Genomic DNA, 24,009 nt, shown 5'->3' with positions numbered 1-24,009 from the left:
TGTAGAAATGTTCCTACCTGTAATCTTTTGGTGGCTTGTCCAAGAGATCTTTCTACAGCTTTAATGCCATTTTCCAGCCTCAGACTCTGTTGGCCTTGAATGTCAATTTCTCCTTTGACCTTACCAATCTTTCCTTTAACCTCTTCTTCATTGACTTGTGCCTCCTGAACTTCCCGTTGTAATTTTTCTGCTTCAAGACCGCTTTCCATAGTCTGGATCTGAGCCAAATAGTCCTTTAATTTACTCTCGCATTCTGTTATTTTCTGTCTTATTTCTTGAAGTTGATCCTTCAGCTGTTTTTCATTTTCCTGTTCAATCTGCAATTCATTTTCCCAAAATTCTTCCTCTTCAATTTCGACATCATTTCTTTTGATCTTTTGCTCCAGGCGGACAATTTCCTCTTCAAGGTTAGAATTATATTTTTGCTCCCAAAATTGTATTTCTATTTCATTTGATTCTAGCTCTTTCTCAATGGATTGAAGCTTCTCCGTCTGCAGCCGGATCAGCTTCTTTAATTCATCTGCTGTCGTTTTGCAGTTATTCAGCACCTTTTGCTTAAATTCAGTTTCTTTACCCTTTCCAAAAATGTCCATTAATCCTTTGGCACCTCCTGTAAATGTTAATGATTTCCTTTTAGGTTCTCTCCTTTTGATTGATTTGTCAATCTGAGGCCTCAGTTTAGCCAGGGGGGGCAAACTCTGCCTATATAAAGTTCTCTCCGGAATTCGAGCCACGCTGTCTGAAGTGGGTCGCTCACTGAGAGATGGCCCCGTTCGACGTAAAATTAGCTGTACATCACTAGCATACTGCCCCCATTTGTTTAAGGATATAATAGGATTTTCATGAGGTGCTAAGTGTCTTTCAGTATCTCTCCATTTTTCTATAAGAGTGTACCTTCCGGTTCGACCTAGATAAAAAAGATAAGAATAAATTGTCAAAGTGGAATATGCAATAGTTAAAATAATGCAACAGAGGACACTATTTGATAACTATGTCGTCTTGATTAGCATCCAAGTCCAGTCCATGCTGCCTTTAAAACTTCTCTTGAAGACAAAAACAAAACCCCCAAAGCAAACCAAACCAAAAAACAAATTCTCTTGAAGATATGTTAACAGCATAAAATCATGGGATGTGAATTAAATATACTCTTCTGACTTGCTTAAAAATTCAACTTTATATACTTTAAACCTCAGTGAAACTCTTACATTCTTGTCAAATGCCTGATTGCCTAGACTTTCTTGTTTGGGGCAAGACCTCCAGCTGAAGCAAGACACCAAGATGCCCCACTGGAAGTCATGAGGGCCTGGTCCCAGGAACTAGGCAGAACTTCAAAACTTGAATATATTTCCACTTTGTGAATCTCTCTTCTTTCTCTGCACATTAGAACTTGGGAAGGTTGGAGGCCCCACTTTCCTCCTGAAGGGAGGTATGGAGCCAGTGGACAACATGCTACTCAGCTCACAGGTGGCTGTACAGGTCTCTCCTCTGTCTCTGCATGAGGGCTTGGCCAACTCACAGCTCACACAGCTGGTAGCTTTCTGCACACCTGTGGCAAATAAAAATCACCTCAGTGAAAACGACCCTTCAACATAATTTTGTATAAAAATAGGGGCCTGAAGAGAAGTCTTCTACAGTTTTGGTAGTTGTAACTCCAAAGATTCTTCTTAAAAAAATTTAAAAGGCAAAAATATTAAAAAAAACAAACACAATAAAATCATATTTAAGTAAAAGTTACACTGAGCCTAACTGGTAATTACAGAAGATCAAGTTTCAGAAAACAGTATAGTATCATTACCTTGAACACACTTCCTAAATATTTCCATTTAAGGTGGGTGGGTCAGATGTATTATATTTTGTTAGAAGTGTCCACTGGACACCTGAAACTAATATAAATGTTACACGTCAATTATATCTCAATAAAAAAGTATCCGTTACTACTTAGCATTATTACAAGGAAGAAAATACTGATCCTGTCATCTTGCAATTATAACACTGGAATATACAGCTATTGATTTATCCTCTTTTTCAATTTCATGAGCTTCTGAACCAATAGTAGTTATCTTCTCAGTTATTAGGGTCAATAAATGGAGGTCTGGATACATATACGTGTGAATATCTGTGTATAGAATTCGGAAGTAGCACATTAAGAGTGATATTGCTCTAAACATAGGCATATGTTCTCCTTAACAGAAACTGAATCTTGGGTACAGCTAAAAAGTTGCAGCTTGCGAGGCAAACAGACTGGAGTTTTAATCCCGGGTTTTAATTACCTACTGGATAAATAGTGTAAGTTCACTTCTAAAATGGAGATACTACGAATACCTCACAGGTTCTGAGAGACAGAGTCAGGCATAATAAGCACCCACCACATCGTCTGGCCCATGGCAGGTATTCAATCAATACCCAGCAGCTACTATTAATGTAAAGCGCTGTTATTCACACAACAAAAGGGGTGACCAGAGACCTCTTAAAAATGACATGACATGACAATAAGCTGACTTTAAAAAAATCCTTAAGCAACTTTTGGCAACTCCCAACAACATAAAGTTGAAAAGAGCAAAGGCTCTGCAGTCGGAAGGCCTGTGGGCAAGTTTGGCTGCCCCAGCTATTTAATTGATTTGCGCAACTTACTAAACTTCTTTTGTCTTCAGTTTCCTCATCTATAGGGTGAGAATATCATTTTCTTACTGACAGTGTTGTTGCGAGAGTCAAGTGAGATGTAAAATATAAAAATGTTTTCTAAAATTGAGCAGTTCTATACAAATGTTAGTTGTTACTATTGTCAAAATATCCGGGCAAACGAAGGGAATGAAGAAGAAACCCTTACTACAGTGGATTGGCTTTGTGGAATAAAAAATGTTTCTAGTTATTTTCAGGTTAAAAATTAGTGCAATTACTCCAAGAAAAGCCACATGACAAATCTGCAAGGTTAAAACTGTTCCATGTGTACACCCTGCTTCGAAGATCACAGTACTTTGTGTTCTTGGCTTTGCTGCCTATCAACTACTTTTAGAATCTCACTCTTCTCTGGAGTTCTGTGTCCTCATCAGTAATGTGAGGGGTTGGAATAGATCAGCAGAGCCCTCTCTAATTCTCTACCAGGCCAATGAAGCATCTTGAAGAAGAAAATGGAATCATTACAGTATACAAGTTATAGTAACAATTTTAAAGACCCTAATTTAGCAATAATTAAATAGAAAGCTGATTTTTCCAATGCTTAATGGTACCACTGCCCTATGAGAATGTCTTAGTAGAAGAATTGCTTTTACTGCCAGTTTTCCCTTTTTGTTAAATAACGCATATTTAGTGCAATTAGGCAAAAAGAAAAAAGATTCTATCCAGCAATATAAAAAAAGCTTTTATAAAAGGTAAATGAATTAATAGCTTTGATTTTATTATAAAAATTAGGTTTTAGATAGGTTATGTAAAAGTTAAATCCCATAATCATTATTTTTAATACCATACTTGGCAAGGCCCTAAAGATCCTATTTCATTTGGATAGATTCAAATTCCTCCTGCAAAACTCCATTCAAAGCATTTTATTAAATGGATACATTTAGTTTTACCTTGCACACTATCTTGATGTACCCCTAGAACTTATAAAAAGGGATATCTACCTACCTACCTGCCTACCTATCTATAGCATTTGTAGTTTAGGTTGTTTTGATTATCTAGAAATGTATGCCACAATAAGTAATGGTAAATAAATAAAATACTGACTATACTTTCAAACAGTGGAAGCAATTGAGTGTAGTCCCAAGGATAATTAACTTCATATAATAAGGAAAATGACATAAAGAGACTTTAATGCATTAGTGGAATCTCTTTGGATGACTGACATAAATTAAAGGGAAATAGGATAACAGATTACTCTTACTTACTTTAAAGCAGAATAGTATGTATAACTGTGCAGTAATATCGAGTTTTTGAAAATATACACCAAATCTCAAATATTCAAATATGGGTCACCCAAAAACATTATGCCCTTATTTCAACCACTCTTTCAATAGTGCAACCATTTTCTTTTTAACAATTTTAGGAAATTTCCTAGAGCCAAAGAACAAAATCATGATTTAAAAGTCACATCTTGTTATTTATTCAACAAATATATATCGAACACCAAACATCTGCCAGAAATAATGTCAGGCCCTGGGGATTCTATTAAACACCTTGATCATCAACCCTTTTTATAAGATTTAGTTTTAACTGACATTTGGTTCTTTCTTCAGTTTCAAATCCTTCTTACCCCAAAGATGGATACAGTACATGATTCAAAAGAACATGATAGAGAGTTGGCATTAATCTCTTATGAATTTAATGTTAACATATCCTCCTGCTTCTGGACATATTAGGAGTAATGTCCGTAACAGCTTATTCTTAATCATGAATAATCTATCCAACCCCACTGAGCTTTTCCAATAACAGATACTTTGTTCCTTGAGCTATATAAACATTTTGGATTCTTACAGACTCTAGTGAACATAACTAATCCTTCTCATAATGACTTAGAATTCTTATAAGGAATATTGATCTCTGTAACAGAAATTGCATTGTACCATTTTATAGTCTGTTAAACGCTTTAGATGCTTACATATATATATATCAAAAAATATATATAATATTTTAAAATATATGTAATATATATGTAATCCTAATTGGTTTTATGAGATAAGCAGTATAGATATATGATCCTCAACTTACCAGTGAAGAAATCAAAGCTTAAAGAATTTAAAGCAATCTTCCAATCACATACAACTATCCTGTAAATTTATCAATGAATTTTCTACAGGTCCCGAGTGTAGCTATTAAGATAACTTTAACCATGGAGTGTTTATTTCATGATGACAGTGATATAACGTAAATATGTGAGTATAACTTGTCAGCCAGCTGTGCACAACTCACAGCTAAATCATTCACAGTATATTTTCCCAATGTGTTGATGAGATGATAATGTAATCACAGAATTACTGCATATTAATTTAGGAACTATCTAGGATTATATGATAAGCTTACTACTATTAAAAAAATGATGAAAACATAAAATTTATTGATTTCATAATGATTAACATTTATTATATCTATGTTTGTTAGGCACTATGTTACTTATTTTGCATAAATACTATTAACCAAAATAAGAGCTAACACTTATCACTATACACCAGTAAGATTTGGGGGATATTTTGTTAATGTAGCATAATCTAACCCATCCTGACTGATGCGCTATGAATTACATGTCTTGACAGTCATTAAAATAATCTTTTTATGAACGTAGAAAATCTAGAAAGTACTTAAAATTATGAATGATTACACTATTGTTATAAATATCAAAACTGTAAAAGATGATCTTGACTATAAAAAAGTAGTAAATTTTATTAAGTTTTTTTATTTCTTGTTTCAATATAATTCAATCAATAACCGTATTTGCTAACAGATGCCCATTGAGGTTTTAGGGAGTATAACCAACAGAGTATAACAGTAGTTAAGAGCAGGGTTCTTGAGTCAGTCTACTGGTTTGGATCCTAGTACCCTCCTTACTAGCTACAGGAGCCTGGGCAAGTTATCTGATATCTCTGGGCCTTAGCTTGATCATCTATAAAGTAGAGATAATAACCGTGCTTTCCTCATAAGACTGTTATGAGGATTAAGTGATGTGGAAAATTTAATTCACAATCCAGTAAATGCAAAATGAGACTTTAAAACTATCAAGAATTATGGAGTGTGAAATCTTTTTTTTAAGCTTATCTAGAAGTACATAAAAAGCACTGCTTATAGTGATTACTCTTAGGAGGTAGGGTCATTTTTTTCTGCTTTTTTTCCTAAATTTCAAAACAGTCTACAATGAATAGTATTACTTTTTTAAACAGATAGAAAATTGATAAATTCGTAAATTTCTAAAATCGATAATTTATGCACGAAATTAAGTGTTAAATGTGGCAATATAAAATATTTTTCTTATCTTCTAAAGGATCATATAATCTTAGAGATGGATGAAACATTAGGTGGTCACCTAACTCAGCCTGTAATTTATAGAAAAAAAACTTTAAAAATTCATTCATTTATTCACAAATATGTATTGACTGTCTATTACTTAGGCATCGTTTTAAGCTATGAGAATAGACAATAACAACACAGTAGTGGGCAATACACAACACACGGATAAGTAAATGTAGGTCTACTGTCCATTATCCAACAGCTTTAAGGCCAGATATGCTGCAAATTCAGAACTTTTTGGATTTTAGAAAGGTAATATAGTGCTATCCTGTAGGTATGTAATCAAACATATTAAAATGTATGAAGTAAAATGTATCAATGTTCATATCAAATGGAATAAACATAAATTAAAAACAGCCTTATATCAAATCAGAGCAGTTTTTTTACCACCAAATGAGTTCAAGACATTCCAGTTATGGCTAACAAATGAAGTATGATAAACTTTAGGCTTTCAGAAATGTTTAGATTTGAAAATGCATATGTGGTCTATATACGTGGCCTATATGTAATGTCAGGAGGGGTAAGTGTTTTAGAGAACACTAGACTACGACAATAAAGAGTACGTGAGCGTATAAGCTTGTGCGTGTGCATGTGTATATGTACGTGTGGTCAGAGACATCTTCTGTGAGAAGATGATATTTAAACAGAGATCCAAGGGAATGAATTATGAAGATGTCTGGGTGCAGAGTATTCTCAGCAGAGAAAAGAACAGGTGTAAAGACTGAGGCAGAAATGTCTTTGGTGTGTATAAGAAGGGACAATCAAAACTAAGTGGTACAAAATGAGGTCAGATTGGTAAGGGGATAAAGTATGGATTCATTAGGGTCCTGAAGACCACTGTATGGACTTTGGAATTTTCTGAGTAAGAAACCACTGTGGATGGGGCGGGGGGAGGGTTTGAGCAGAGGAGTGATATGATGCATATTTTAAAAGTATTACTTTAAAGATGTGCTGTATACACAAACATAGATACACACATGCAATGGAATATTACTCAGCCATAAACAAGAATGAAATCTTGACATTTGCAATGACATGGATGGAACTAAAGAGTATTATGGAAAGCAAAGTCTGTCAGAGAAAGACAAATACTATACAATTTCACTCATGTGGAATTTAAGAAATAAAACAAATGAGCATGGGGGGAAAAAAGAGAGAGAGAGAGGGAAACCAAGAAACAGACGCTTAACTATAGAGAGCAAACTGATGGTTACCAGAGGCGAGGCAGGTGGGGGATGGGGACTAGGTGATGGGGAGTAAGGAGTGCACCTGAGATGAGCACCTGGTGCTGCCATGTAAGTGATGAGTCACTAAATGAAACTAATATTACACTGTATGTTAACTAACTGGAATTTAAATAAAAACTTTTTAAAAAAAGTATTAACTTTAAAAGACATTTGTTGAGAATAGGCTGGAGGGGACCAAGATGATGCAGGGAGATGAGCTGGAAGGCTACTGCAAAAATCTAAGTGAGAAATGATGATGGTTAACAGTGGCTGTGAAGAGAAACCAGATTCTGCATATATATTGCAGGTAGTACAGATAGGATTTGTTGACGGAATGGTTGTGAGATACTAGAACAAGACAAGAATCAAAGATCACACAAAAGTTTTAGATCTAATCAATTAAAAGAAAAGGGTTTTCATTTGCTGAGATAAGGAGAAGGAAGAAATTTGCGGGTGAGCAGTAGCTGAGATACAGAGGTCGGGTTCTGACATTTTAAGTCTGAGATACCAGTTAGTCATCTTCTAGAACTGTTTACTACAATACTGATTAACCACTAGCCACATTTAAATTTTAATTAAAAATTCATTTTCTCAGTTATATGAGCCACATTTCAAGTACTCAGTCGCTGCATGTGGCTGGTGGTTACTATACTGGACAGCACAGATAGAGAACATTACTATCCTTGCAGAAAGTTCTACTGGACAGCACTGTTTTAAAACTATGTTTTACTGAATACTTACTTTAGGCAAAGCAATGGTGTAAGGATAAACAAGGAGGACCCTTATGTTAGAGGAACTTCCAGAGAAAAGAAACAAGTATTAAATAAACTATAATTCAGTATAAAATGTGCTTATTTGAAAACTGATTTTTGGGGCGCCTGGGTGGTTTAGTCGGTTAAGCGTCTGCCTTAGGCTCAGGTCTGGGATCGAGCCCCACGGCGGACTCTCTGCTCAGCAAGGAGCCTGCTTCTCCTTCTTCCTCTGCCTGCCATTCCCCCTGCTTGTGTTCTCTGTCAAATAAATTTAAAAAATCTTAAAAAAAAAAAAAAGAAAACTGATTTTCTTGGGGCAAACCATATGAAACATAGCTTTTTAGGAACAGTCCACTCCACCTTGGACCCCAGCCCCGACCAATATGTTTCTATTAAGTGCTAACTCTGGCCCCAGTTGAAGGTGATATGGGAACAAGATCACAAGTGGGAACAGAGAAAAATTCTGAATCTTCAGTACTGTAAATGGCACCAGGCAACAAAGGAATATGAATCAGAAAACTTTTCCCTCAGTCTCCTTGATTTCTTCCTTCTCTTTTCCTCTCTAATCTTTTGTTAGCCATACTCTACTTAAGTTCTAAGCTACTTGAGGGCAGAAATACATTCTTTTCATATTTTGGGGATATTGTAAAAGCAAACGCATTTTCTGGACTATAACTTGAAACAGATGAACAGTCAAAGGCTTTCTGTTTCACATACAGATTTGAGAAGCAGTTTGAACTGTGAAATAATGGCATTTCTGGGATAGTTTATGGGAGAACCAAGATAAAATACTCGAAATTGGGAATGTGTCAAAAAGCCCAGCATCTACAGTGACCAAACACACAATGCGCTGCAGGGCGGTTTAACCACTTCGTGCCAATTGAAGTGTTTCAATTATGTTTTTATTTTGTTATTTTGTCTCATAATTTGGATGTGTTCTATTTCCACCAACTAAATATAACCTGTCAAGGAAGTCAGAGATCAGCATAGAAAGGGTTTCTTTCCATATTATCAGATACATTCAACATCTTTTTACCAAATTATGTTCTGTCTTGAGCTATTTTCTAATTTGACTCCATTGATCAGCAGCACCGAGTCAAAAAACGTTCACTGCCATATATATTTGCAGATTGCTAACTTACGTAAATATTTTTATATCTCGATGGTTTCCTGAGAGTAATTTTAGCTATCCAGAAAAATCCCTAACAATCCCTAATCAAGAGTATATCTTTGGTGCTTGCACCCCATGCGGTTAATACGTGGATTTAAACCCATGAAGGTATTCTACAAGTTGCTTTATTGTAATTTTTTTAGAAACATTTGCAGTTTGCTCAGTTAGTCAATACTCTGCTAATAGGATAAACTTTTACTGTGTTAAGCCACAGGAATTCTGGGGTTGGATGTCACAGCATTAATTTTCCCTAACTAATAAACCCCTTATTATTTCTTACAGTGGAAATAAGGTTAAAATACTATAAAACTTTCATTTAGTGTTTAAACTTTGAATACCAATAACTCACATTACAAGATAGAGAAATAGTTCAGCATGTATCAGAAGCATATTACATTTGATGCTGAGAATGTCTTACGGCACCAGAGAAGCAAGGACCAACAGTCCTCGGCTGATTGCCGGGTGAGTATCTCTCAGGTGAATTCTGAATTCAATGAAGTATTTATGATACAGAAAAAGAGTAGTTTAGCCAAGTTTGGAGTAATATCATAAAATCTCTGTAGGCAAGTTGTCAAAAGTTGTCAACTTTTCAAAAACAGCTCTGGACTGAGTTAACTGACAAAGCAAAAATGGGGGTAGACTCAGTTAAAACTTTTTAGCTTGTTCACAAACAAGTACAGTGCACCGTTTAGTCCAGATGGATAAGCACACACCTGGTACATCAGGGCATTTTCCCCTTGAAATTCTATGTAGAAAATGTGGATGCCAGATGGACAGACGCAGCTAACTGCACTCCTCGGCCACCCTGTAAGGAGTACTCATTTTCTTTTAAACCACTGCCCATGGCTTGATTCTCAAATATAACAGGAAAGTTCAATTTGACAATTGCTAATTTTAGTTTTTACTAAGCAGAAAAAAACAAAGACGAATATTTTTATTCAAATAATGTGAGGCTTCCCCCCCCGATTTGTTGTTTCTTCTTATCAGTCATTGAAGTGTATTTAAAATCTTCCATTACAGTGGAATGTTATTTTCTCTTTCTAGTTCCATTGGTTTTACTTTATACACATACATATATATTTAAAGAATTTATTTATTTGAGAGAGAGAGAGGCTGCGCGCACACACCAGAGGGAGAATGAAATGAAGAAGCAGACTACTCCTCCCCAATAGGGAGCCCGATGTTGGACTTGATCCCAGGACCCTGAGATCATGACTGCGAGCCAAAGGTAGATGCTTAACCGACTGAGCCACCCAGGTGCCCCAGGTTTACTTTATATATTTGAGGCAATGTAACTTGTTGTATGTAAGTTTACAATTTTTTATCTTCCTTTGAATTAAGCCTTATATATATATGCTAATATAGTAAGTCTCTTCTTTGTAGTGCCCTTTGTTTTAAAGCTATTTTTTAAATATTAATATTCCTAAATGACTTTATTTTGGTTAGTATATATGTAATTGGGCCTTGAGACAAAACACCTCTTAGTTCTTATGTTTTACCTTTTTTCTATCTTTAGTTTTTTATTTATTTTTATTACGAAGTACAGTTGATCTACAATGTTATATCAGTTTCAGGAGTACAACACAGTGATTAACAATTCTATATATTACACAATGCTCACCACAGTAAGTGTAGTTACTATCTGTCACCATACAATGTTCTTAAACTATTATTGACTATATTTCCTATGTTTTACTTTTCATCACTGTGATTTATTTTATAACTGGAATTTTGTACCTCTTAGTCCCCTTTACCTATTTGCCAATCCCCACAACCCCTCCTCTCTGGCAACCACCAGTTTGTTCTCTGCATTTATGAGGCCGTTTTTGTTAGTTTGCTTTGTTTTTCAGATTCCACATATCAGTGAAATCATTTGGTATTTGTCTTTAACTGTCTGACTTATTCCAATAATACCTTCTAGGTCTATTCATGTTGTTGCAAATGGCAGGATCTCATTCTTTTTTTGTGGCTCCTTTCAGGAGTTTTATAGTTTCTGGTCTCATATTTAGGTCTTTAATCTACCTTGGGGGGGCAAAATTCACTTTGAGCTTGTTATTGTGTGTCGTCTACGAAGTGGCCCAGTTTGATTTCTTTGCATATAGCTGTCCAGTTTTCTCAAGACCATTTTTTGAAGAGACTTATCTTTTCTCCATTGTATATTCTTGCCTCCCTTGTCATAGATTAATTGATTGTGTAACTGTGGGCTATCTTGTTCCAGTGATCTACATGTCTAACAGTCCCATACTGTTTTAATCATTATGAACTTTGTAGCATATCTTGAAATCTGGGATTGTGAAACCTCCAGCTGTTTGTTCTTTCTCAAGATTGCTTTAGCTATTCAAGGTCTCTTGTGCTTCCCTGCAAATTTTAGAATTATTTGTTCTAGCTCTGAGAAAAGTACTATTTGTATTTTGATAGGGATTGCACTGAATCTATAAATTGCTTTGGACAGTATGGACGCTTTAACAATATTAACTCTTCCAATCCACGAGCATGGTCCATCTTTCCATTTGTTCGTGTTTCTTTCAATTTTTTTCATCAAAGTCTTGGAGTTTTTAGAGTGTGGGACTTTCACCTCCTTGGTTTAATTTATTCTTAAGTATTTTATTCTTTTTGGTGCTATTGTAAATGGGATTGTTATCTTAATCTCTTTCTGCTACTTCATTATTAGTGTATAGAAACACAACAGTTTTCTGTATAATAATTTTGCATTCTGCGACTGTACTGAATTTGTTAGTTCTAATAGTTTTTTAGTGGAGTCTTTAGGGTTTTCTATACATAGTTATGATGTGATCTGCAAATAGTGAGTTCTACTTCTTCCTTACCAATGTGGAGGACTTTTATTCCTTTTTCTTTTCCATTGCTCTGGCTAGGACTTCTAGTACTATGTTGAATAAAAGTGGTGAGAGTAAACATCCTTGTCTTATACCTAATACTGGAGGAAAAGCTTTTAATTTTTCACAATTGAGTATGATGCTAGCTGTGGGTTTTTCATACATGGTCTTTATTATGTTGAGGTATGCTCCCTTTAAACCCACTATTGAGAGTTTTTATCATAGACAGATGTATTTTGTCAAGTGCTTTTTCAGCATCTATTGACATAATCATGATTTTTTATCCTCTCTCTTGTTAATACGAGGTATCACATTGATTGATTTGTGAATAATGAACCATCCTTGCATCCCTGAAATAAATCCCACTTGGTGGACTGAATGATCTTTTTAATGTACTGCTGAATTCGGTTTGCTAATGCTTTGTTGAGGATTTTTGCATCTATGTTCATCAGGGATACTGGCCTGTAGTTTTCTTTTTTTTCTTTCTTTCTTTCTTTCTTTCTTTCTTTCTTTCTTTCTTTCTTTCTTTCTTTCTTTCTTTCTTTCTAGTGTCTGTCTGGTTTTGCTATTAGGGTAATAGAAGCTGGCTTTGAATTAATGAATTTGAAAGTTTTTCTTCCTCTTCTGTTTTTTGGAATAGTTTGAGAAGAATAGGTATTTGCCCTTCTTTAAATGTTTGGTAGAATACACCTGGACTTTTCATTTGTTGGGAATTTTTTTTTATTACCAATTCAATTTTGTTACCAGTAATCTGTTTGTTCAGGTTTTCTATTTCCTTCTGATTCAGTTTTAAAAGATTTTATGTTTCTAAAAATTTATCCATTTCTTCTAGGTTGTCCAATCTGTTGGCTTATAATTTTTCACTGTATTCTCATAATCCTTTGTATTTCTGTGGTCTCAGTTGTTATTTTTCCTCTTTTGTTTCAGAGTTTTATTTACTTGAGTTTTCTTTTTTTTTTTTCTTCCAGAGTCTGGCTAATGGTTTGACTATTTGATCCTTTCAAAGAATCAGCTCTTATTTTCATTGATTTTTTTTTAGTCCCTATTTCACTTATTTCCACTCTAATTTTTATTATTTCCTTCCTTCTACTAACTTTGAGATTTGTTTTCCTAGCTCCTTTAGTTGTAAGGTTAGATTGAGATTTTTCTTGTTTCTTGAGGTAGGCCTGTATCAGTATAAATATGTCTTAGAACTGCTTTTGCTGTGTCCCAGAGATTTTGAAGAGTTGTTTCCACTTTCATTTGTCTCCATGTATTTTTTTTTAATCCTCTTTTGATTCTTCACTGACCCCCTGGTTGTGTAGCCTCCATGTGTTTGAGTTTTTCCAGTTTTTTTTTTCCTTGTACTTAATTTCTAGATTCATACTGTTGTATTCAGAAAAGATGCTTGATATGATTTTAAATTTCTTAAATTTATTGAGATTTGTTTTGTGGCCTACATGTGATCTATCCTGGAGACTATTTCATGCTCATTTGAAAAGAATGTGTATTCTGCCATTTTTGGGTGAAAGTTCTGTATAATCTGTGAAGTCCATCTGGCCAAATGGGTGGTTCAAAGCCAGTTTCCTTACTGATTTTCTGTCTGGGTGATCTATCCATTGATATAAATGAGGTGTTAAAGTCCCCTACTATTATTGCATTACTGTCAATTTCTCCCTTTAAGTCTGTTAATATTTGCTTTTGGACTGAACCCTTTTTAACATTAGATAATGTCTTTATCTCTTACTACAGTCATTGTTTTAAAGTCTATTTTGTCTGATGTAAGTATTGCTACCCCATCTTTTTTTTTCACTTCCATTTTCGTGGATTATCTTTTTCCATCCCTTCATTTTCAGTCTGTGTCTTTTGATATGAATTTTTCTCTTATAGGCAGCATATAGATGGGCCTTTTTTTTTTTTAAATCCATTTTGTTACCCTATGTTTTTGCTTGGAGCATTTAGTCCATTTATATTTAAAGTAATTATTGATCAGTATATACTTATTGCCATTTTGTTAATTTTTTTTTTTAAAGATTTTATTTATTTATTTGACACAGAGAGAGAGACAGCCAGTGAGGGAGGGAACAAAAGCAGGGGAAGTAGGAGAAGGAGAAGCAGGCTTCCCAGTGGAGCAGGGAGCCTGATGCGGGGCTCGATCCCAGGACTCTGGGATCATGCCCTGAGCCGAAGGCAGATGCTTAACGACTGAGCCACCCAGGCACCCCTGTTAATTGTTTTCTGGTTGTTTTTATAGTTCTTTTTTGTTCTTCTTTTGTTCTCTTCCCTTGTGGTTTGATGACTTTCCTTAGTGTTATGCTTGGATTCCCTTCTCTTTATTTTTTGTGTATCTACTATGGAATTTTTGATTTGTGGTTACTATGGGGTTCATTTATAACACAGTCTATATTAAGCTGATAATCACTTAAGTTCAAACACATACTAAAACACTAAATTTTTACTCCCCAATCCGCATTTTATGTATATGGTGTCATATTTTTACTTCTTTCTATTTTGTGTATTCTTTGACTAATTTTTATAGATATGATTTTTACTTTTGTGTGTGTGTGTGTGTGTGTGTTTTAAAGATTTTATTTATTTGAGAGAGAGAGAGACAGTGAGAGAGGGAACACAAGCAGGTGGAGTGGGAGAGGGAGAAGCAGGCTTCCCACTGACCAGGGAGCCCAATGCGGGGCTTGATCCCAGGGTCCTTGTCCCAGCCGAAGGCAGATGCTTAACAACTGAGCCACCCAGGTGCCCCAACTGTTTTTGTGTTTTAACCTCCATATTGACTTCGTACGTAGTTGATCTACTATTTTTACCAGTGATTTTTTTTCCTTTCATAATTTTCTCACTTGTAGTTATGGTCTTTTCTTTCCACATAAAGAATTCCCTTTAGGGGCGCCTGGGTGGCTCAGTCGTTGAGTGTCTGCCTTCGGCTCAGGGCGTGTTCCTGGCGTTGTGGGATCGAGCCCCACATCAGGCACCTTCACTGGGAGCCTGCTTCTTCCTCTCCCACTCCCCCTGCTTGTGTTCCCTCTCTCTCTGGCTGTCTCTCTCTCTGTCAAATAAATAAATAAAATCTTAAAAAAAAAAAAAAAAAAAAAGAATTCCCTTTAACATTTCTTGTAAGGTCGGTTTAGTGACGGTAAACTCCTTTGTTTGTCTGGGAAACTCTCTATCTCCTTCAATTCTGAATGATAACCTTGCCTGGGTTGTAGGTTTTTCTCCTTTCAGCACTTTGAATATATCACACCCCTCCCTTCTGACCTGAAAAGTTTCTCCTGAAAAATCAGCTGATAGCCTTATGTGGTTTCCTTTATATGTATCTGCTTTTCTCTTGCTGCTTTTAATATTCTCTCTTTATCTTAAATTTTTGCTATTTTAATTATTATGTGTTTTTGTGTGGACCTCTTTGGGTTCATTTTGTTTGGGGCACTCTGTGATTCCTGGACCTGGCTATCTGTTTCCTCCCCCAGATTAAGGAAGTTTTCAGCTATTATTTCTTCAAATAAGTTTTCTGTCCCCTTCTCTCGTTTCTTCTGGGGTCACTATAATGTGAATGTTATTATGCTTGATGATGTCACTGAGTTCCCTTAATCTATTCTTATTTATTATTACTCTTTTTTCTTTCTGCTGTTCAGGTTGGTTGCTTTCCATTATCCTGTCTCCCAAATCATTGGTCCATTCTTCTGCATCCTCTAATCTGCTGCTGATTCCCTCTAGTGTATTTTTCATTTCAATTAGTGTATTCTTTAACTCTAACTGGTTATTTTTTATAGTTGCTATCTCTTTGTTGAAGGTCTCATTGAGTTCATCCATTTTTTCCTCAAATCCAGTGAATACCTTTATGATCATTACTTTGAATTCTTTATCAGGCTTGTAAAAGGGACAATTACTGAATAAGTTGGTTGCAAAGAATATGAAATAAAATTAAATGCCTTTATTTTCCCTTCTTTAACAATTAAACTTAAGTCCACAAATATAATTAGGCCAAAATGAAGAAAATTTCATTGAACATGAAAGCGTAGGATTTTTAGCATTATTTTAACATATGTGTGTGCTACAAAGTATTTTAGGAAAAATCAAAAGATGTCAGTATTAAAAGAAAGTCTCTATCTTTGCACAGGGCACTGCCAAGTTCTTAATGGTATATATGCCAGAAATGCCTCTACAAAATGCTAAGGTGTCATGGTGCAGGCTTTTCTCAATCCTGAACAAATGTGATATGTTTTCAATATAAACTAGCACAACATAAACTTGATTAGTTGCTCAAAGACAAAGAAGCACTAGCACCTAACATGGTGCTGAAAACAATTTCCTTTTAATACATGTTTGCTAAATGATGAACTTAAGATGCAAATATAAGCTGTAAGCCACATTACTGGCTTTTCTGATGTAGGTGCTTATGCCCTCATCATGTTCCAAAACGATTATAAACATGTATAAAAATGATAAAGCTAAACTGACGCTAAGAAGAAAAGTTGCAACACTGTAGGTGAATAAGATGGAGCTAGTAAGGGGCGCCTGGGTGGCTCAGTCGTTAAGCATCTGCCTTCGGCTCAGGGCGTGATCCCAGAGTCCTGGGATCGAGCCCCACATCAGGCTCCATGCTTTGCTGGGAGCCTGCTTCTTCCTCTCCCACTCCCCCCGCTTGTGTTCCCTCTCTTGCTGGCTGTCTCTCTCTGTCAAATAGATAAATAAAATCTTAAAAAAAAAAAAAAAAAAGAAGATGGAGCTAGTAAGCATGTACTTGATAACTTCATCTGCACTGTATAAGAAGATTTACAAATGCACGTATTATTTTTCTGTTGAAGGACCATGTTATTTGCTGCATTTTTCTTTTCTAAAAGTAGTCAGAATAAACAGTAAATAAGATTTTTCCTAATGAGGGGTCTGGGAACCAGGAATTTACGTTTTGGCTCAAGAAAGCATCTTTAGTTCCACAAATCTTGTTTAGTATAAACAACAATAGAGCAGAAGGCAGTGCAGACTCTAGTCTGAAGTAAAATCTGGGGGGAGACAGAGAATAAGTGTCTTTACAGATTTACTCAAGCATTGGGGAATAGTAATAAGTAAAAGTGTACCTGCAAGTTGTATTATGGAAACAAATAAAAAACGAGAAATCTACATTTAATGCAAACAAACATAAACAAACCACAAGAGGAAGCATAAACGACTTTATCTCAGACTGCCAGAAATTCCACTTACCTATTGCTTGAGCTAAGGCTATTACAACCTCCTGGCAAGTTGTAACTTCGGTGACCCCACAAACAATCCTCTGAACTCCATCCACCCATACTTTAAGTTCCATGGTGCACCAGCCAGTCACCCAAGGGCCCTGTGACTGGTCATCAAGGTGTCAGGTCATGTCGCTGGCTATAGAAACATGGGGAAGGCAGAGTCTTGTGTAGTCAGCTAAAAAGAGGAAAAAAGATTTTTAATAAAATGAGTCTTCAAATTTCTTCCATTAAGTATTATGCAAAATAAATTCTAATATCTCATAATCCTGCTACCATTAATGACCATGTACATACTTATTTTATAGAACTGAATTCAGTAGCATTAATACAACTATAGCCACCTATTCATGACATTGTTTCATATTACTATAATTTTCATAATTATAATTCTAATCATAAAGAAATCAAAAAGTAACTCTAAGAAATCTTACTTACTTGACTAAGCCCTATTGCTCAACATATAAGCCATTCCTTTCTTTTTTTTTTTAAATCTCATTAGAATCATTTGTAAGGTTAAAAAAAAGTTTTTGTCATTTTTCGAGTTATAAACCAGTTGAACCAGTTTCCACAGCCTTGCCAGCATTTGTAAATGTATCTTCATAACTCCATTGCATTGCTTTCTTTCATGTGTCCCTTGCCTCCCTCTCTTCCCCAAAAGACTGAGAGTGTTGGCTTCAACACTCAAACTCTAACACCAACCACTGCATAAGGCACAGGTGTGCAGAAAATATTAGTTGACGGAAATTAATTCCTTTACTAGTTGACAACCTCCCCATGTATGGACAGTTTGTCCTTCTTCTCATTTGTTTAACTGGGCTTTGATAGTATTCTTAAATTATAAGAGTTACTCTAATAATGCAAACCTCAACTTTTCGTTACACTTGCTGTTTCCCCCTTGTTTGATTTTTTTGTTTAGCTGCATTATATATAAGCCGAGCAGAAATTTTTAAATTCTCACACAATCAAACCAGATGCCTTGATTTCTTGTATTGATTAGAATGTTATTATTAGCTGGCTAAAAATCAATTGTACATAATTCTTTTTCCTGTAGGTTTTTAAAATCTCAGCTCTTCTGTGTTAAAACTTAAATCAATCTATGATTTGTTTGTCCATTCTCCTATGATCTTCCTATTTTTTTGTTGGTTTTTGAAAAGAGTGCTAAAGTTTATGAGATATAATAAACACTGATTTAATTAAAATGAATATTAAAATTTATTTAAAGGTTGACAATGGAACTGGTGTTTCAGGATTAATGACTTATTGAAAAAGCTTATTTAAAAAACACTAAAAATGTGTCTAGTAAAACAGTATTTACTACAAACAATAACACAATCCTTGTGCATTTTCTTAAAGGACCTAAGATAGTTCTAGGCCACCTGTCACCTGGGTATACGAGTCGGAACACACATGCGTGAAGGAGAATAAACCTATTGCTTTCTCCAGAGAAGGTACAAAAATACTTTTTGTCATCCTGAAAACAAGGGAAAGGACTGACTGTTTCCCAGTGTGTTGATCTGGCTGCTTCTGTCTACACTGATGTGCCAAGGTGGTTTCATAAACCCCCTATATGCCCAGAAGAAGGGCCACTCGCCTCTGACAAGCTAATTTCCATAACTCTGTTCCTCAGTTATGAAATCCCGTGAGATGCTAAAGTTTCAGGGGCGCGGGGGAAAGGTTCCAAAGCCAAAGAAATGTAAGAAATCTTACAAATAAAGTTAAACAAGTTTCTTTACAGTTAAACTCTTGAGAACATTTAATAGGTTGGTGCACACTTGAAATTTCAAATGGGAAATTTATATACGCTACTGTTCCCAATCCATTTAAAGACCATTTAAGGAAAGGAAAAAGAGAGTTCTGACTTAAAACAAGATATTTTTCCTTCTGTGCCAGGCGCTCTATTTACTAAAAATAGAATATGTATGATTCCTCTTGGAATAAAATTAATATTTAAAAAATGGCCAAAGATTAATATATTGTATTAAATTAATATATTAAAATTAAATTATTTTATTAAATAAAAAACTCAGCTGAGTTAAAAAAACTAAACTGAATTAAAATCTATTTAATACCTAGTCCATTATTTTCCATTAAAAGATTTTAAACTTGGAAAACCTAGCAAGAAAAACAGATCTCATTAAAGGCCTCCTCCCCCAAAAGAAACCTGTCATTTGGAAGAAACTTATGAGGTTCATTTTTTAAGTTCTATAAAGATTTTAGAACACCACCACAGATTTTCTTATCTTGAATTATCATTCTTTTACCTCAAACTTTTAACATTAAGTGAATACAAATGAACACAAAACACATGTACATCTGTTAAATATTACAGAAGATAATGTGGTGGGAAAACATCGAGCATAAATAATATTGCTTAGTTGATATAAACTTGCAGGGTATTTATCCTCTTGATCAGAGACTTCCTACCACAGCTCATCACAGAGAAGACCAGCACCTGCATTTTTCTTTTAACACCATTAATATTATCTTTCAAACTTAAATCCTTAAGGAGAGTAAAAAAGATGCCTTAATAGATCAGATCAATGAACCACACGGTCCAAAATTTTATTTCTAGCAGAGCCACTGTTTTCAAAATATGGCTTCTGTCAAGTTTGGGGCTGTACTAACAATCATCCCCCTAGCTTCCCTAAAAATCACGGTGTTATTCACGAAAGTCCTTTGAAGAATCTGTCTTCTCAGTAGAAGCCCCTACTACTCTCTTCTGTTCTATCGTCCAGAGTCCAACTCCTATGGCTCTGCTCCCAGCCCCAGAACTGGACTAGAGGGAAAATAGAAGTCCTACACTGTAGGTGTGTATGGTGGATTGCTCATCATTGAAACTGAGGACTCAAGAAGCTAACGGGGCTTTGGCATCTCAGTTGGAATTTGGAATACATTTTTCCATGGAAACAATGATGTAGGTAGAAGTAAGGTTCTATTGCAAGGGTATTATTACATTACAGTTGTTATTGTTTTTACCATAAGGTTTCTATATTCAAATCATTATTATTTTAATTTTTATAATGAAAAATTGGGTTTATTCAGTAACATGCTACTGGTAACAAGTGTTCTTTAGGTAAAAACTACTTATTATAAACCTATTGGAATTAAGCATCTGCATTTGTGGAGACATATTCCCCCAAGAACAGTGCTTTAATAAAACAATTTCAGCCAATCCTCATCACTCATGGGTTCCTTATTTGTGAATTCACCCACTCACTAAAATTTATTTGTAACTCCCAAATCAATATTTATGGCACTTTCAGAGTCATTCAAAGACATGTGCAGCAGTGAAAAATTTGAGTTGCCTGACCTATACTTTCCTCGCTGGGGCTGTAAAGAGGCAGTACTCTGCCTTTTTGTCTCAGCTTTCATACTGTCGACAGGTTATCTTTTCTCAGTATATTTAGTGCCATGTTTTGGTATTTTTGTCGTTTTTGTTGGTGATTTCACTGTTGAAAATGGCTCCCCAGCATAGTGCTGACACTATCTAGTGTTCCTAAGTACAAGAAGGCTGTGATGTGACTTTTGGAGAAAAGGATGTTTTGTTGAATAAGTCTTGTTCTGGTACGAGTTACAGCACTACTGGCTGTGAGTTTAATGTTAATGAAGCAATAGTATATGTCAAACAAGGTATCTTTCAACAGAAAAACACATTAAACAAGGTGATGTATTGGTCAGCTGATGAAACTGTTGTGACCAAAGGCTCTCAAAAATAACAAGAATTGACTGCATACTTTAAAATGGTATAACTTCCTTGTGACGGCTACCATCAAGCTACTAATACTAAGCAAATTCTATTACTCCATGGACACTAGACACAAGCATACAGGTGGCTTATTGCCAATTTTAACATTTCTTTCATGTCCAGTTCTGTTTAATATCTATGGTTATTGCATATTAAAGCATTCTTTATAGAAGCAGCATGCAGATAAAATGTGTTCTAATAAAATCTTCACAATCAAGCTAGCTACTTTTAAATAAAACACTGATGCTAGCCACTAGTTCTTTTGGCATCATATAGAAAGAGATTCTGCACAATGAACACTGTATATTCTGAACAGTACTTATTAGAGCTAATAATCAGATACCCAAATTCTCTTTTGTACAGAAAACTAGTTAAAAAATAAAAACTAGGGGCACCTGGGTGGCTCAGTTGGTTGGGCGACCGACTCTTGGTTTTGGCTCAGGTCATGATCTCAGGGTCATGAGACTGAGCCCTGTGTTGGCCTCCGCACTCAGCTGCGAGTCTGCTTCCCTTTTCCCTCTGCCCCTCCCCCCACTTGCACATGTGTGCATGCTCTCTCGCTCTCAAATAAATCTTTAAAAAAATAAAAACTAAAGGGAGTTTAGATTACCTCATTCTAGAACTAATTTGATGTGAGAATTAAATGAAATTCTGGAGAACAACTGTTATGAACTAAAAAAGTATTAACTTTTTAATGTTCAAATGGTTACTAAGGTAAGGAAAAAAATGGGGACCTTTTGTCTGTGGGAGATGGAAAAGTAACCAAAGATAAAAACAAATAATAACAATAAAAACAACAACCTGGAGACATGACAGGGCGAAGCACAATGAGAGAAGAGAAGTGAAAACACATTAGGAAGGAAAAAAGTGGGTAAGAAAACAGATTTTGGTAGGTACAAGTAATGGTTTCTGGAAAACTGCCTCAGATGCCAGTCCTGGGTTACTTGCTCCTGAAGTGCAGTGTTCAGGTGATGCGTGCTTATGACACTCTGGTTCTGCATTTTGGGACCCAGTTAAATGTTCACTTGCTTGTAGCAAACGCATTATTTTGCTATAATACAGTTCTGCAAACGGTGTCACACAAAGTAGGCTGTCAAAAAGTATACAATGTTAAAGTGGACACTGAGGAAGATGACTTTCGCAATATCAATAAAAGCCTCCCAGAATGAGATACTGAGAACAACAGTCCTGTGACACGCACCGCGGGGAAATAAGGCTCCCCAGTCTAACAGCGCTGGGAAACATTTCAAAACACATTGTCTCTGGGAGACCATGTGCAGCAAGATACCCCACAGCAGAGACACTGGTTAAACTCTGTTAAACCAGTACTCAGTGACTCAGCACGGAGGGTGAGAGAGTGGAAGAGAGGCACAATGCCTATGAAATACCCCGCTGAACTGCAGGATACAAATGACCAACTTCTGAAGATACGCTATATATAAAATGAGATTTCTGCTAGCCCTTTAATGTATTTTGAAATACCCAGGAGTGGTGATAGATACACTGTGTAAAGCTGTGCTTCCAGGAACAATATAGAAAGTTTAATAGCTTTTCTCTTTCTCTTATATGAAGTCTTAATTGCCATGATTAAGCCATGTCTTCTAAAGATGGGTTTTGTATTTTTTTTTTTAGAGAACTGTCTTAAGTCAAAGAATTTTTTTCTTTGATAGTATGTTTTTAAAAGTTCACAATGCTAAGCAATATTTGCATATGAATTATTAAATCCAGTAAACCCATGCTCTTTTCTCTACTAGTCATCATCCTGAGGTCACAGCATTCAAACACATGCAGTGATTTAACATTTCCCAAATTTAACATATTCAAGTGACCATTCTGCAATTACGGCAATGAACAGCTCGAGTACTTATTATCTGCTAAGCATGGTGTGTTGTGCCTCAGTTATTCCTCACAATACAATTCAGTGAGTTAGGTATCATTAGCCTCATTTTTAAAGATGAGAAAAGTGAGTCTCAGGTTTAAATAACTCTCCCAAGTCACAAACCTAGGAATTTAGGGACTTATATTCAAAATTGGGATGAATAAAGAAATAAAAGCATGAATAAGGCAGACCTCCAAAAGGATTCAATGTCCCCAAACAAATGATTTTAAAATGTCCTAAGTTACACTAAGAAATCTCCTCTACTATCGCGTGAAAATTTATTTTTATAAATAAACAATGATCAGACAACATGTAGAAATTTTCCATTTTAGGAGAAAGAAAAGAGTAAACCAACTATATCATGTTAAGAAACTACAGTTTTAATTCAGAGAACCTATGATAAATACTGCACATGTCAGCAAAATGAGTGTCTCATGATCAGGTTCATTTTTTGGTACTAACAAATTATTTCTCCATTTTTTGAAAATTACATCCAGATTTATTTTTATAGAGCCCAAAATAAATATGTCTGCATATTTGTGATAATTTTTAACTCTTGCCTTAAATACAAACCAAAGCTTCTTAGAGATTTCTGGCATTTTCTTTAAGTTCACACCATTAAAAATGACTTTTTGGAAAAAGCCATTTTTTTCAAGGTAACACTGATTAGTGGAAACAGAATGTACCAAGGTTCAAATCCTGAGTCTATTACCTACTGTGTGACTTAAGTCAAGATGCATAACTTTTCAAGAGGCATTTGCGAGAAATGAAATGTCTTTTTAAAATGTACTTAGTGGGGCGCCGGGGTGGCTCTGTTGTTGAGCATCTGCCTTCGGCTTGGGCGTGTGATCCCAGGGTTCTGGGATCGAGCCCAGCATCGGGTTCCCTGCTTGGCTGGGAGCCTGCCTCTTCCTTTCCCACTCCCCCAGTCTACTTTGTGGCCCTTTACAGGTAGTTGGAGGCATATGTATAGTGCCAAGATCTGTGATAGCTTAACTCCTGTTACAGCTCTAAGGCCTGGGATGAGGGATCACACTCTCTAAGTCTTAATGCAAAAAACCCTGAACTCTGGCCTCAATTAAATCGTGCCTTTTACTATATGTGCTATTTCAAGGCTCTCCTTCATAGTCATTAGAAAACTGGCAGGGAGCAATGTTATAATGTACTTTTAAAAAATTACCGAACACTTGGT

General features: G+C 35.6%; 1 protein-coding gene across 5 annotated transcripts in view; it reads right to left on the bottom strand.

The window, feature by feature from the left end:
* Positions 1-24,009, bottom strand: part of RASSF8 (Ras association domain family member 8) — a 117,148-nt gene that overhangs the window by 6,854 nt on the left and 86,285 nt on the right. For all 5 annotated transcript variants that reach the window (XM_026502236.4, XM_026502239.4, XM_057318918.1 and 2 more), the window contains 2 exons: positions 17,162-17,368; positions 18-907 (listed from right to left, as the gene is read on the bottom strand). In XM_026502236.4, the coding sequence (XP_026358021.1) occupies positions 18-907; positions 17,162-17,264 (993 nt within the window). In that variant the 5' untranslated portion in view covers positions 17,265-17,368. The remainder of the gene's footprint in view (positions 1-17; positions 908-17,161; positions 17,369-24,009) is intronic.

This window comes from Ursus arctos, unplaced genomic scaffold, assembly GCF_023065955.2.
Source record: "Ursus arctos isolate Adak ecotype North America unplaced genomic scaffold, UrsArc2.0 scaffold_26, whole genome shotgun sequence".
Taxonomy (NCBI): domain Eukaryota; kingdom Metazoa; phylum Chordata; class Mammalia; order Carnivora; family Ursidae; genus Ursus; species Ursus arctos.
Note: the sequence above shows the minus strand (reverse complement) of the source record. Positions and strands in the feature narration are given on the sequence as shown.